The sequence below is a fragment of the Aulonocara sp. 'chitande type north' Nkhata Bay genome, linkage group LG11 (genome assembly GCF_057382095.1).
Source record: "Aulonocara sp. 'chitande type north' Nkhata Bay isolate Kocher_YH1m ecotype deep benthic linkage group LG11, A_spYH_male_GT1.1, whole genome shotgun sequence".
NCBI classification, from domain to species: Eukaryota; Metazoa; Chordata; class Actinopteri; order Cichliformes; family Cichlidae; genus Aulonocara; species Aulonocara sp. 'chitande type north' Nkhata Bay.
Window position 1 is genome coordinate 9,465,216 of NC_141354.1, and position 14,115 is coordinate 9,479,330.

Consider the following 14,115-nt stretch of genomic DNA (forward strand, 5'->3'; position numbering starts at 1 on the left):
GTGTGTGTGTGTGTGTGTGTGTGTACACGCGCGCGCGCAAATGAGGGAGAAAGAGAAACAAGCTCCAGGTGGCAGCATTGTGTCATTTAAAGATTGGATAGAGGAACTGTTCACAGGTATTAAAAAATAAAAAAAAATACAAAAACATGAATTCTGATGAAGTAACCTTGTTCCAGTTTTTTGCAGTTTATGACAGGAATCACAAGATCATCACAGTTTTAGACATTAATATTTACTTATTGTATTCTGCAAATAAAATGTGAATTATATATGACAGATATAAGTGATAAACATTGAAAACTGAATGAGATTGGAAAAAAAAACCTTGACTCATTCTTAACTCGTATATCAGAGGACATAAACATGGACTCCAGCTGGTCTTCCACATGCTACACATTGGCATATATTGACTCATCCCAGTCAGTCTGCACAGAGAAACAAAATTAATTCACTCCCCTTTTTAATGCATGCAAAATATGAATGAACTAATGAAGAAAACATTACTTATCCATACGTTGCCATAGACAGGATAATTGGTGTACATGTCAGGGGAAGGGATATCCTTACGGCTCATTTTCCTGCAGAAAGAAAAGCTATTATTAAAACAAGTGACACATCTTTAAACTTATATTTATGATTACAATTTTTTTTGTTTGTTTGCAAACAGAAGTGAAGAATTAAAACCTTTTCGGTGGGGCACTATGAGGGAGCTCCACAGGTCTGTCTGACATCATGGTGCTCAGGTTAGTGGTTGTTGTGTCTCTTGATCTCCCCCTACTGGCAGTAAAGTGTTTTTGATTAAATGAGAAAGGAAACTGACACTTTTCACAGCCTCTGAAATTAAAGACAGGCTGTCAGGACCTAAAAAAATTGTTCTGGTGCTCATATAGTTGTAATCATGATTGTGACTATTATTTGATACATGTTGCAATATTCACAGATTCTCCTGCATGCATGACATACTTGTTTATCTGCAATGATTATGTTCATGACAACTTACCATTTTTTAACAACTCCCACTCCACTTCCTATCAAAATAATCAGCAAAATCACACCTGCTCCGGTTGAGATAAGAATATTCTGCATGTTGTCTGTTGACAAAGAAACCATGTTAAGTATTTTTGTCATGTAAAAATAGAGAGATCAATTCATCCTAAGTCTTTCTTACCATTAACAGGTAAAGAGAGCAAGATGTTGTCATATCCCAGCATGTTGTTTGCCAGGCAGTGCACAAACCTGAAAGACCCAAAGTCTGTCTGCAGAGTCTCAATAGTAACAGAGCCATTTTTCTCTGCTTTGCTGCTTTGCATGACTCTGTCACCAAGAATAAAATAGACCATGCTGGGAGGCTCAGACTCTACGATGCACTCACACTTTACCACGCCGTCCTCGGAGGAGCACTTTGAGGAAGGCTTGATGTCAGGGCCATCTGTGAGAACTAGACATATATTAAGACATAGCCATGCATATATTATATATGTTTGAATGAAATAAAAAAATCTATTTTCTTTTTGGATTTACTCTCGCGTAATGTAACACATAACATGAGCTGCACAGGGCATGTCTGGTGACAGCTGACAGTTTAACTGTGCCACTCATAGCTGCTGACAGGGTTAGCATCACTGAAGCACTTCAGGCATACAGTTTTTTAGTGTGTGTGTGTATATACATATATATATAAAAAAAAAACAACCCAAAAAACCCCTGTAAAACCGACAACTTTAATTAATAATTAATAATTAAGAAATATAGTATGTAAGAAGGCAATGTTTCACAATTTTCCCTTTCAATACAAAAAAACCCAAAAAAACTCCAGTGAACTTCATTTACTGGCAGCATGAATAAAGTTTTCAGGTGAGTAGTGTGAGGGCTGTCATACTCAGTCATGGTGAGAGGCAACTGTGTCTACTGTGACCATACAACAAATTGTAACTTTCTTTATTTGTGCTCCCTTCCCCTATTTTGTTCTATTTTATCATGTTTTAATCCAGATTTTTAATGTTTTTTTCTTTTTTTTAAAAATTTGATTGTAAATAACGTTTTCGTTTAAATGTCTTGATGCATGCTCAATCATCAAGGTAAGTGAATCTCCAAAAGTTGATTCTGTTCATCTGGACGTAGCGTTTTGTGGGAGAAACGTTTCGTCACTCATTCAAGTGACTTCTTCAGTCTCAGCTGACTGCAGGTAAGATTGGGAAATCTTATAAGATTGGGGCATTGCGTCCCGATGAGCAGAATCAACTTTTGGAGATTTTAGTTTAAAAAGGCTTGATACTAGCTACAGCGGTTAATACCCATGTAAATCTGCAGTATACTTACATCTTACTTGAAGTATCTTAGATGTTTCCAGGTGCAGCCCTCGATGGTATGTTATGTTGCATTTTAAAGGCTTGTTGTGATCAGAGTGGTTTGGGCGAAAGGTCAGAGTAGATGTTGAATTCCACTGGCCTTCATGAAGCTGCTGTGTTTGATCATGCTGCTCTCCAGAGTGACTCCAGATGAAAGAAGGTGGATATGTGGGGCAGGAGTGAAACACAGAGCAGGATGCAGACACATTCTCACCCTCCTTTACCTCTTGCACAGAGAAAACAGGTTGACCTGTGTTAACAAAAAAGACTGTGGTCATAAACCAGAACTCCATCATGGCAGTAAGTTTATACTGTAATGGAAATACAAATGTACTTAAACAGTACAGCTGCTGATTTTATGTTTTATGCAACTTTAAATTTTGGTCAAGTTAATAAACTGTTCACAGTAAAGGGTTTTGAGTGTGATTTCAAGCTTAAAGATGAATGAAATAAGAAATAAACTAGGTGATAATTACTTTCAATATCTGACTGACAAAGAAGAAGAAGATGAGCAGTTTTACAATAAACAATTTATAAAGAACAAAGCGAATTGATAGTTGATAACATGGTTGGAGTATAATGATAACTTCTATTGCCATTGATTTTGATTGATTATCATAATTTGATGAGTTGCACAAATACATTTTTACATCTAAGGTTTGAATGAGTAGTTCAACAACTAATGCAAGTCTGCAAAAATTAATGTAAAATGTTCCAGAGCACTGCAACCTGACCCTACAATATTTACTTCATATTTATATTCAAATGAGTATAAAAGACTTAGATCAGGCCTGTTTCACTAAAACTAAAATGCTCAGGAATGCTGAATGTCAAACGTCCAACATGATGGTAAAAATACTGGAAATAAAAAGAGAACTATTAGAGCTAGAACACAAGACTTTACTGGTAACCATATTTATTTTACTTACTGACTGAAACAGAGACTTTGTTATTTTTGTAGGAGTACTGGTCATAACCTTTAATTTCAATCCGGAAATATAAAGGCCCCACATCACTTTGTTGAAGATCATCAATCATCAGAGAACAGTTCTTCTTGCTGAGGTCTCCCAGCAGCTTTGTCCTATTCCGAAACTGACCCGAAGTTTGAGACTTATCCGAATGACAGATGACTTGATTATTCTTATTATACCAAATGCCTGTAAAGCTTGTGGTACTGATTTGTGGATCTGGGTAGTTATAAGAGCAGGGGATCACCACACATGCGCCAAGAAGACCTTTCACTGAGGATGGCACAGTGGCGCTCCAAGATGAAGCTTCTGTTGGGGTAACTGTAAAGTGCAGAGTAAAATGCAATGAAATAAAGCACAGGAATAAGACAAAGAATGAAAGAAGGACAGCAGCATGGAATAATACAGACCAGATCATCTAACACTTGTCATAATTTGTCTGTACAAAAACACAAAGGCCTATAAAAGAAGTGAGAATTAAAAATTACAGCTAAATATATGAACTATCCATACCTTTAAAGCAAATGCACATGAAGAACAAACACAAAGACCACCGCAATGCCATCTTTCACCTTGTTGTCACTCAAGTAAATACAGACAAGTTTTGTTTGTCGTCACACTTCATGTGCGAGGTGATTGCGACGTTTCAATTCTATTTTTAAGATCCACTGAATTGAAATGCATGCCATAGCCCTGAGTCTGAGGACTCAGTGGTTTTTTTTCATTGTTATTATCCATGTTTTCGATTTTATTCCGATTAAGGTCTTCTAGTTCTGAGGCCATTTGCTATCTTAGTGCGTCTAGTTTTTCTTCCCCTTGTCTCATTATGTCCTATTAATCCCAGCTGTGTCTCCCTCCTGTTTCTCATTCCCTGATTGCCCCTTTGTGTTTATGAGCCCTGTGTTTTCTCCTGCTTGTTGCTGGTTCGTCTGTGTTATTTCCCTGTGTCATCCTGTGTAGTTTCCCTGCACCTCCATTTCAGGTTTCAAGGCTGTTTTTGGTTAGTTTTCCCCAGTTTAGGTTATCCTTAGGTTTTATTTCATACCTGCTACGTTCCTGTTTGTTTCACCTACCATATTAATAAAGTTCACTCGCATCAGAAGCTGCCTTCAACTTGGGTCCTTTATTAAAACTCATACAGCTTGCCCAGCTAGCCGTGATGCTTCTCGGATGAAAGGTGAAACATCTTTAAGAAATTTAGTCCAGTCTCTTTTCTTTGCAAGCTCTTAGATAGCCCTCTGAAGCCACTTTATCAAACACAAACTGTCACTTCTTTCCCTCATATGCTGTAAGGTTGAGAAAATAGTCATGTTAATCATAATTTCATTTTTTTCTATGATAACCTAATAGCGTTATAGTACCATATCACCCCATTAGAACACTTCACTCTCACACTGCAGGCCTACTTGTTGTTCCTAGTAGTAAAGTAGAATGGGAGGCAGAGCCTTCAGTTTTCAGGCCCCTCTTCTGCGGAACCAGCTTCCAGTTTGGATTCGGGAGACAGACACTATCTCTACTTTCAAGATTAGGCTTAAAACTTTGCTTTTTGCTAAAGCATATAGTTAGGGCTGGACCAGGTGACCCTGAATTCCCCCGTAGTTATGCTGCAGTAGTTTTAGGCTTCTAGGGATTCCCATTATCCATTGAGGATTTCTTCATCAGTCACCTTTCTCACTCATAATGTTTTGAATCATACTTGTTATTGATATATGGATCTGTTCCACAGCATATCTTTTATCCTGTCTTCCTCCTGTCAGCCCAACCTGACGCAGCAGGTGGCCACCCCTCCCTATAATCAGTTTCACTGTTTCTTTGAGACTGACATCACAACTTGATCATTACATGCCTTTCTTGTTGCCTTTTGCTTCTTTATTTAGTTTCTCATTATATTATGTATTAATATATTTAGATTTTCACTTTTTGGTCAATTTCTTTCTTTCCGTTTTTAAAATAAATCTTATTTGTTTTCCATTAAATTGACTCTTTTTTGTAGTTTCTACCATACTGAGTTATTGTCTTTACTGCAAGCTGACCTCTATGTGTCCCTTGTATAAAGTCATTCCTTTTGTGTTTTGCAAGAAAGGTCAACCTAGTTCACAGGTGTCGAACTCCAGGCCTCGAGGGCCGGTGTCCCGCAGGTTTTAGATGTGTCCTTGATCCAACACAGCTGATTTAAACGGCTAAATTACCTCCTCAACATGTCTTGCAGTTCTCCAGAGGCCTGGTAATGAACTCAGGTGTAATGACCAGGGTCAGATCTAAAACCTGCAGGACACCGGCCCTCGAGGCCTGGAGTTCGACACCCCTGACCTAGTTTAAATATTTCTCTGGTTACTGGAATTGTCATGTTACATTAAAAGAAAACCAGCCTATAACCACCAGTGCTATATGTAGAATATTTACCATAATACAAATGGGTTTATTTTTAACATTCATCAGAAGGGTTACACTTGACAGTCATGCATCACTTCACAGCTCTGTTTTGCAATGCAACACGTTAACCACAGTGCAGCATCCCACCTCAAGCTTGGTGCTTTAGCTAATTACCATAAGCTTTGCTAGAATAAATAGATGAATAAATAGACTGTGGATAGATAAAGATGATATGCTAATGTTTGCCTTTGCTGACTTATATTTGGGGATTTGCTGTTTTTAGCAGTAAAAACTATTACACTCACCACAGGCCAGTATGGACAGATGTGCACTTGATTCTCTGTTATGACCCAGGTCATGATGCTGTATGTTTGTGGTCCTCACACCCAAGGGTGACATTGTTCATTCTCTGTGTTGTTTGTGCTTGTGTAAGTTCCACGTGAAGGTTGTTTGAATTGTGTGGTTAGCCACAATGGGGTTTCATTTAGATAAGTTTGCCAGGAATCCAACATAGCAGTTAAATAAGTGTTGAAAGATAGATTTGAGGCTCATTGAAAACCTTTCTAATGTGCAAACACCATTGGCTGTGAGGAAAGAACAGCTGCGGCAGCTTGTAACTGGTTGAGAGGGTTCTGCTGGCAGATGTGGCAGTTGCAAATGGGGCAGGCAAAGCTGATGTGGAGCCTCTAGCTCCTTCCACGGGTCCTCCTGTAAACACTTCTCCTTTAGCTCCTCCCAGTTCTATGATGGGGACGTCAGCTGAGGAGCTCCAGCTAATGCTCTGCATTATGGAAGTGGATGGGAGCTGGAGGTGGAAGGAATGCATCTATGGGTGAAAGCTTTAGAGCTGCAACGCCACCATAGTAGCTCCATCCAGTCACCGCTCAAACTGCAAGCTCCCCCTATCTCCCCATAATTGCTTTGATTTGCGCATTAAATTGTTACTACCCTTTAGAGAAACTGAGGTGGATTCATACTTTGCTGTGTTTGCTAAAGCTTTGAAATGGCAAAAGGAAGTTTGGGCCTTGCTGCTGCAGTGTAGGCTTGTGAGTAAAGCTCAGGAGGAGTGTGCTAGCCTCTCAGTGGACCAAAGCTTAGACCATGATGTGGTTAGGGCTACAGTATTGTGTGCTTGTCAATTGGTGCCTGAAGCATACAGACAGAAATTCCGAAACTATGGGGAAAGGGACAACCAAGTGTGTGTAGTTTATGTGTGAGAAAGGGTGCTTTTTGATAAAGAGTGTCAGGCTAGCAAAGTCAAAGATTTTGCACAGCTGAGGGAACTAGTGCTTTTGGAGGATTTTACTAAATGTTTGCCGGAGCATGTGGTGATTTATTTAAATGAACAAAAAGTTGAGTCTCTTGCAAACGCTGCAGTCTTGACAGATGAATTTGCCCTGACTCACAAGAGTGTTTATTCATCTCTGACACGTCAGGACCCTATTGCGCCCTGAAGAAGGGCGCTGCTCTTGCGGCGACCAGCAGGTTGTCTCTGTCTGTCAGTGTCAGTGTTTTAACTTATTTTATTTCATTCTTTTATTCCTTTATTTTATTTTATTTTTTTTGCCTGAGGAAAAAATAACTTAAGGGTGGCCTGGGCAGGCATGAAACACATGACTGGTCACTGTTACAATGACTGTAATAAGATAAGTCTCCCTGGTTTTAGTTCAGACTCTCAGTTAGCCAATGAGCTGAATAGCTTTTATTCGAGATTTAATGATAATTATAATCCAAGGAATACACTTGATTTCTTAATAGAGAGCACCAGAGGCCCCCCAGCTTTGTTCTTTGATGAAAGAAGGGTGGGAAATCTTTTTAAAATGAGTAAGACTAATAAAAGTCCAGGTCCTGATAATATATGTGGCCAGGTGCTTAGAACATGCGCTGAGCAATTATGCAGTATTTTTTATTACATCTTTCTTTTATCTCTTCAGCAACAGAAGGTTCCAGAGGTATGGAAAAAATCTATTATTTCTCCACAAAACCTACATCATTAAATGCTTTTAGGCCTGTCGCTCTAACATCCTTAGTAATGAAGTCCTTTGAAAAACTTGTCAGGAAGGAGATCCTGCAGCAAGTAGAGAAGCTTATAGATCCACTACAATTTGCATACAGGCCTTGTAGAGGTGTGGATGATGCAGTGGTCACTCCGTTGAACTTCCTTTATCGCCATCTTGATGACGCCAAAGCTCATGCTCGGCTCTTATTTATTGATTTTTCTTCAGCTTTTAATACTATCCAGCCACATCTTTTAGTTGATAAGCTTCTTAACCAGTTTAAACTTAATTTTAATCTCATTGGTTGCAGTGCTTTAAGTGGCCCAAAAGAGGTGCCGGTACTCTATTTTTTTTCCGCCTCCCCTGAGGTAACAACAACTATATTGAATGGGTTTTATATACAACAGTCAACAGACAACTTTATACAAAATAATAAATCATTTTATTAGTTTGTGGATTTGCTTGAGCTAGAAAGAGCTACTGAACATAAATAAAATGTGCAAAAAGGTATTGAAATTTTTTTTTAACAAAATGTACATAAAATAAATTATAAACTAATTTGTATTTTGCTCTCTCTTGAGTCCCTGCTGGTATCAGCAGCAGCACTTGTAAAGTGTACCTGCAGAGCTTGGTAGTTCTCCCATACATGCTTTCACTGTTCTCTCACTTGAAGCAACCCAACGCACTGATAAAACACGGCCTATCACAAGGAGACGTTGTCCAACATTGTGAGCACTCTCGGTTAACTCCCTTTGGTTTTTTGGTGATGCATGGTAGAGGGAGTAAAGCTGATCTAAGAATATTTTAAAGTGGTTGATTCCTCCTACCTCCTTCAAAACATCACAAACTGCCAGTTCCAGTCTGTGATTGGAACAATGCCAGACAAACAGGTAAGGGAATTTGGAACAAAGCTGCACAGCAACTCCTGTCTGTGAAGGTTCTCACAAACTTAACAATGTGGTGTATGCTGTACAGTGCAGCGAGGAATGCTCAGACCTCTACATTGGAGAGACCAAACAGCCACTTCACAAGCGCATGGCACAACACAGAAGAGCCACCTCCACAGGACAAGACTCAGCAGTCCATCTGCATCTAAAGGATAAAGGACACTCTTTCGAGGATGCCAATGTTCACATTTTGGACAGAGAGGACAGATGGTTTGAAAGAGGAGTGAAAGAAGCCATCTATGTCCACTGTGAGCGACCATCTTTGAACAGAGGCGGGGGTTTACGACACCAACTCTCTTCCATCTATAATCCAGTTTTGAGATCCCTTCCCAGACGCCTTAACGTCCACTCACATCCTGGGCCATCTGACCTCAGGAATTCGCATGATAAGGTGGGGCCAGGTTTCACAATGAACACACCCGAAACTCTGGCTGATTGGGACCCACACCCAGTCTCACACCTTGGCTCAGGCGATTAGAGGATCATCAGGGGGTCCTTTTGTCCCTCTGTGGGGGGTTTCTCCCACTAGGTTTATATCTGGGACTCTCCACCATTTGACCTTAGAACTGAAGAAGCTTCTCGGATGAGAGGTGAAACGTCTTCAAGCAACTTAAAGAAGTCCAGACGCTTTTCTTTGCAAGCTCCTTTGGCAGCAACTCCTGCTTTCCTCCCAAGCATCACTGAGGCTCCATCACAAGCAAATGCCAACAAATGTTCCTGTAGGTAGTGAGGGTCAAAGCCATTATTATGAAGACATCCTAACAGTGCTTCAGTGATGTCCTTTGCTGTGGTCCCCTGCAGCTCAATCAGTTCAAAAAATATTGTGTCTGGATTTTCATTGGAAATAGCTGACCGCAGGCACACGACAAGCACAGACTTTCCACTTATTGTAGTGGATTCATCAATGAGCACACACAATTTTCTTTCATTCATCACTATGTCATTGACTACCTTCTTTTTCATTTCAGCTGCAATGTGATCCAGTATATTTGCACATGAGTTATTAGAGTGCAAAACTCTGCCCATCTTGACACCATTTAAGACTTGCAACTGGACATCTATTGGCATGTCTGTAAAGGGACGCCCATGCTTGCCAATCTTATAAGCTGTTCTAAACACATTGCAAGTTGAAGCGTAGTCAGCCTTTCTCATATCTTCAATGTGCTTTTGCATTGTATTTTGTGTTGCCTTCTCTTTTATTTCAACTGCTTTCTTGTGATAAATTGAGTCTCTGTGCTCTTTTATTTTCTTTCGTAGTGAGTTTTGTTGTGCAGCCTTGTCCCTTCCAAAAGACGAGATTAAGCACCCACTCCACTCCTGCGACACTCTCTGCCCTTGCTGCATGTCCACGCGAGCACAAACTTGACTACACACACTACAACCCAACTTTTGATTTCTGCTGATCAGCCACTTGTAATTTGTGGAGAAATACCGGACTTGTGCTTGGGACCAACATTCTGGCCACTCGTGCTCGCTAACGCGGCTGTTGTCATCGGTAGAAATGGTGTCATTCTCGTCCTCGTCGTCGCAAAAAGTGCCGTCGTCCGCGGCTGCGGCACTAGTGCAGCTTTCATTAGCTTGCGTGTGACCTGCAGCGATATCATTCTGGCTTGGTGGGGGGTCAGCCAGCGAGTCCTCTGATTCTGACCATGTTCTTTTACTACTCACAGTCTGAAGCCAGGAGAGCATATTAAGTGTCCATTGTTTTTGTATTTTAGCCGAGCAGCTGTTTGCGCGTTTTATACACCCTCTCCGGACCACGTTGAGTTGTTGACATGACAACGGCAAAAGCGACGCATGCGCTTTTCACTTGTAAAACACATTGGTGTATGGGTAATGTAGTCTCTGCTCTCGGTGGGACGAATTAGGAAGCGTGCTTGTGAAGGGCGCTCTGAAAAGCGGCAGCGCAGCCAAACGATTATAACAGATGTGCAAATGAGAGTACCGGTACGCTAAAAGCACGTTCTGGGCGCATGGAGAGGTGGCGGTACTCTCAAGAGCTATATTTAGAAGTGGCGGTACTGAGTACCGGCGCGTACCGGCCCACTTAAAGCACTGGTTGGTTGGATTTTAGACTTTTTAACTGACAGATCTCAGTGTGTGAGAGTAAACGGTTGTTTTTCTAAACAGCTGAACTCTTCTACTGGCTCACCACAAGGTTGTTGTCTCTCTCCTCTACTGTATATTTTGTACACTAATGACTGTCGCAGTACACAGGCCAACAGGCATTTCATTAAATACGCAGATGACACAGTCATTGTAAGCCTCCTTCATGGTGAAGAGGATTCCCATGGGCCTGTTGTGGATGAGTTTGTTTCATGGTGTGATCAGTCCTTCTTAATGATTAACACCTTGAAAACCAAGGACACGGTTATTGACTTCAGGAAGTCATCCCTCCATCCTGCGCTAACAGTGGTAAATGGTGCAGCCATTGAACTGGTGGAGGTTACAAGTATTTGGGGGTTGTTCTTGATAAGTCTCTGTCCTTTGAGTCACATCTTGCTGCTACAGTGAAAAAGGTTAAACAAGGACTGTACTTTTTAAGGAGGTTGAGAGGTTTTAATGTTTCATCTGAAATGTTGACTCTTTTTTATAAAAGTTTTATTGAATCTGTTTTAACTTTCTGTATCATTGCTTGGTACGGTAATATGTCCCTGAATAATAAGACCAGACTTGCCAGCCACTTTAACCAGGTTGTTAAGATTTCAGGGAGGTCTCAGGTCCAGCTTGTGGACTTTTATAACAGGCAGGTGCTGAGGAAGGCAACCTCTGTCCTGTTGTGTTCAGATCATCCTCTCTTTAATGATTTTCAACTGCTTCCATCAGGTCGTCGTTATAAAGTGCTTGCAGTGAAGACAAAGAGACATAGATTGTCTTTTGTACCTAGTGCTATTATCATAGTTAATAACACTAAACCATAAGTGTTGTTGCCATTGCACATTGCACTTTTTTGATGAAAAATCTAGGTTGTTTTATCAGGCTTATATTATTTTGGTGAGTGTATGTGATGTGTTGGTTGTCTGTTTGTTTGTTTGTATGGACATACTACAAATCAATTTCCCGTTAGGGACAATAAAGTTACCATTGACCATTGTTTCCCCTGGCATGGGGAGGGCACGTTCACCTCAAGTTCCCTGGCGCAGCCACACAGTTTTCAAGCCTTTTATCTCTAAAGGTTTTCTATCACTGACTGAGAAGAAGGGGGACAAAATTCCCATCACAATTTTATGAGATGCTGGTGCAAAGTACTCTGTGGTGTGTCATGGTATAGTGCCTTTTTCTGACCAGTCATACTGTGGCTCAGATTTGTTGGTGTGGGGAATAAAAATGAGTATGTTGGGCATGCCACTTCATACAGTTACTCTACTTTCCCCCTAGTCTCAGGCACAGCAGGTGGGGGTGATAGTTCAGCAGCCAGTTGCTGGTGTTGATGTTTTTCTTGGCTGGGGAAAAGATGTTCCCTATGTAAACCTACCACACCTGAAACCACTGAAAACCCTACTGTAAATATCTTCGGTCATGCCCTCTCTGGGCTCAGTGCCTCTGCAATTTTTGCGGCATGTGTGGTTACTCGTGCCCAGGCCGATGTGGTGGACATTTCAGATACGTTCTTGAACAAGCCTAAAATTCCTGTCAAACTTCCTCCTGGAATAAGAAATTAATCTAGGCCATTTAATGAGATACCAAATGACTTTTTCTTGGTAATAGACAGAGAACAGTTCATTAAATTCATGGGGCGACCGTGGCTCAGGGGGTTGGGAAGCGCATCTGTAACCGGAAGGTCGCCGGTTCAATCCCTGGGCTCTCTGTCCTGGTCGTTGTGTCCTTGGGCAAGACACTTTACCCTACTTGCCTACTGGTGTTGGCCAGAGGGGCCGATGGCGCGATATGGCAGTCAGTCCTGCACCACAGGGCAGCTGTGGCTACAACTGTAGCTGCCTCCACCAGTGTGTGAATGTGAGAATGAATAAATAGTGGCATTGTAAAGCGCTTTGGGTGCCTTGAAAAGCGCTATATAAATCCAATCCATTACTATTAAAGCTTAGCAGTCTTATGTTACTTTGTCTGCCTGCCTGCCAGGCAACAAGAAACCTGTGTCGTACCTATTTGACAATGGTGTATTGCTACATAAGTGGTCCCCAGTGTCTAGAATGGGGTGTGACCACTCAGATTGTGGTACCAAAAGAGTACCGTCTACAAGTGTCCTTGCCCATGATAACCCCCTATCTGGCTATTTAGGAATCAGGAAAACTTATGACAGAGTTTCCCGCTTTTTTTTTTTTTTTTGGACCAGGGTTGAAATCTGAGGTTGCCAGGTTCTGTCGATCATTTTATCCACGACAAATGGTTGGTAAATGGCTCAAGCATTTCTTGAGAGGGAGAAATGCTTGATTTTATATCAGGGATTGTTATGACCAAGGCTGCACATAAGTGGTCCGCAGGTGTGCATTCGCTGTCAAAATAAAAGACGTGCACCAGATAAGAAGTTGGAACGCGCGTTTGCGTACATAAGATGTTCTGGAGGAGGACAGATATTTATTCAGAACTCTTAAAGATCTTGAAGAAGCAATCTCCGTAAGCAATTACTCTGGTGTTCCTCCACCGCAAAAGAAGCGCGTATTCTCGGAATTTCACATGAAAATATGTGACACTGTTTTTTCTGATCACTGTCCTGTTGTGTTTGATATACTTTTATCTCTACGCCATTTTACACCTCTTATTCCAACACGCCGTTGTTGTGTTTTTAACCCATCTGCAACAGAACAATTTTCTATTGCTTTTAAAAAAGTTTTAAGAGCTCCCCTTGGCTGTGGTACTGAGGAAATGACATCTAATTTTTATGATAAGTGCAAAACTGTCCTTGATGAGGTTGCTCCTTTTAAAACTATGAGCTCGAAACCACAATCAGACCCATGGATAAATAAGGCCACTCCTTCAGCCAGACAAGAGCGCAGGAAGGCTGAGCGTAAGTGGAAAAAAGATGGGCTGCTGGTGTCTTTTCTCATGTTGAGAGACAGTCAGGACATTGTAAAAGCAGAAAAGCCAAAGTTTTTTTCTAATGTATCTTTTTTTTTTTTTTTTTTTTTTTTTTAAATGACATCAGAAACAGCAGTATGCGACATTACGTGATGGCAGAGCTTCAGTTCATCCTTTGTCATTTTTTTTTTTTTTTTTTTTTTTTTTAATAAATAGGACAGGGGGAATGAATGAGAGAGAGAGGGGGAGAGAAAGAAAGAAAACCAAAGGGGAGAAGAGACGGTGAGAAGGGGGGGGGGAAGAGAGACAAAAAAAACAAAAAAAAAACTCCTGGGTCACCTGTATGGAGAAAAAAAACAAACAAACAAACAAAAACAAACAGAGGAGACAGCAAACAACAAAGAGCAACATAATAATAGAGAAAACAAAGCACCATCACAATAAACTAGCTAGTCATAGATATCAGTATTTACTAAGTAATAAACGATATTGTGCAGCACGCAAG

General features: G+C 40.8%; 1 protein-coding gene across 3 annotated transcripts; it reads right to left on the reverse strand.

The window, feature by feature from the left end:
- Window positions 1-130: 130 nt before the first annotated feature.
- LOC147318483 (myelin-associated glycoprotein-like) lies at window positions 131-4,306 on the reverse strand. Of its 3 annotated transcripts, none has more exons than XM_086310450.1 (8): window positions 3,830-4,306; window positions 3,278-3,637; window positions 2,320-2,598; window positions 1,169-1,438; window positions 1,001-1,091; window positions 685-774; window positions 515-578; window positions 131-425 (listed from the first exon to the last, which is right to left on the reverse strand). In XM_086310450.1, exons 1-8 carry the CDS (start codon window positions 3,879-3,881, stop codon window positions 390-392), a joined length of 1,242 nt encoding a protein of 413 aa, XP_086166576.1. In that variant the 5' UTR covers window positions 3,882-4,306; the 3' UTR covers window positions 131-389. The 3 variants fall into 3 exon arrangements, with proteins under 3 accessions (XP_086166576.1, XP_086166575.1, XP_086166573.1); XM_086310449.1 differs by having other exon boundaries at window positions 685-777; window positions 3,830-4,304; XM_086310447.1 differs by lacking the exon at window positions 3,830-4,306 and having other exon boundaries at window positions 685-777; window positions 1,169-1,429; window positions 3,278-3,734.
- Window positions 4,307-14,115: the final 9,809 nt, after the last annotated feature.

Bases quoted from the DNA above. Each gene is read 5' to 3' on its own strand.
- LOC147318483 (XM_086310447.1), bottom strand. From the start codon at position 3,734: ATGATCTGGTCTGTATTATTCCATGCTGCTGTCCTTCTTTCATTCTTT. The intron at 1,092-1,168 runs GTAAGAAAGACT...CTTTGTCAACAG, and splicing joins GCTCTCTTTACCTGTTAATG to ACAACATGCAGAATATTCTT. The intron at 426-514 runs GTATGGATAAGT...TTCTCTGTGCAG, and splicing joins ATTATCCTGTCTATGGCAAC to ACTGACTGGGATGAGTCAAT.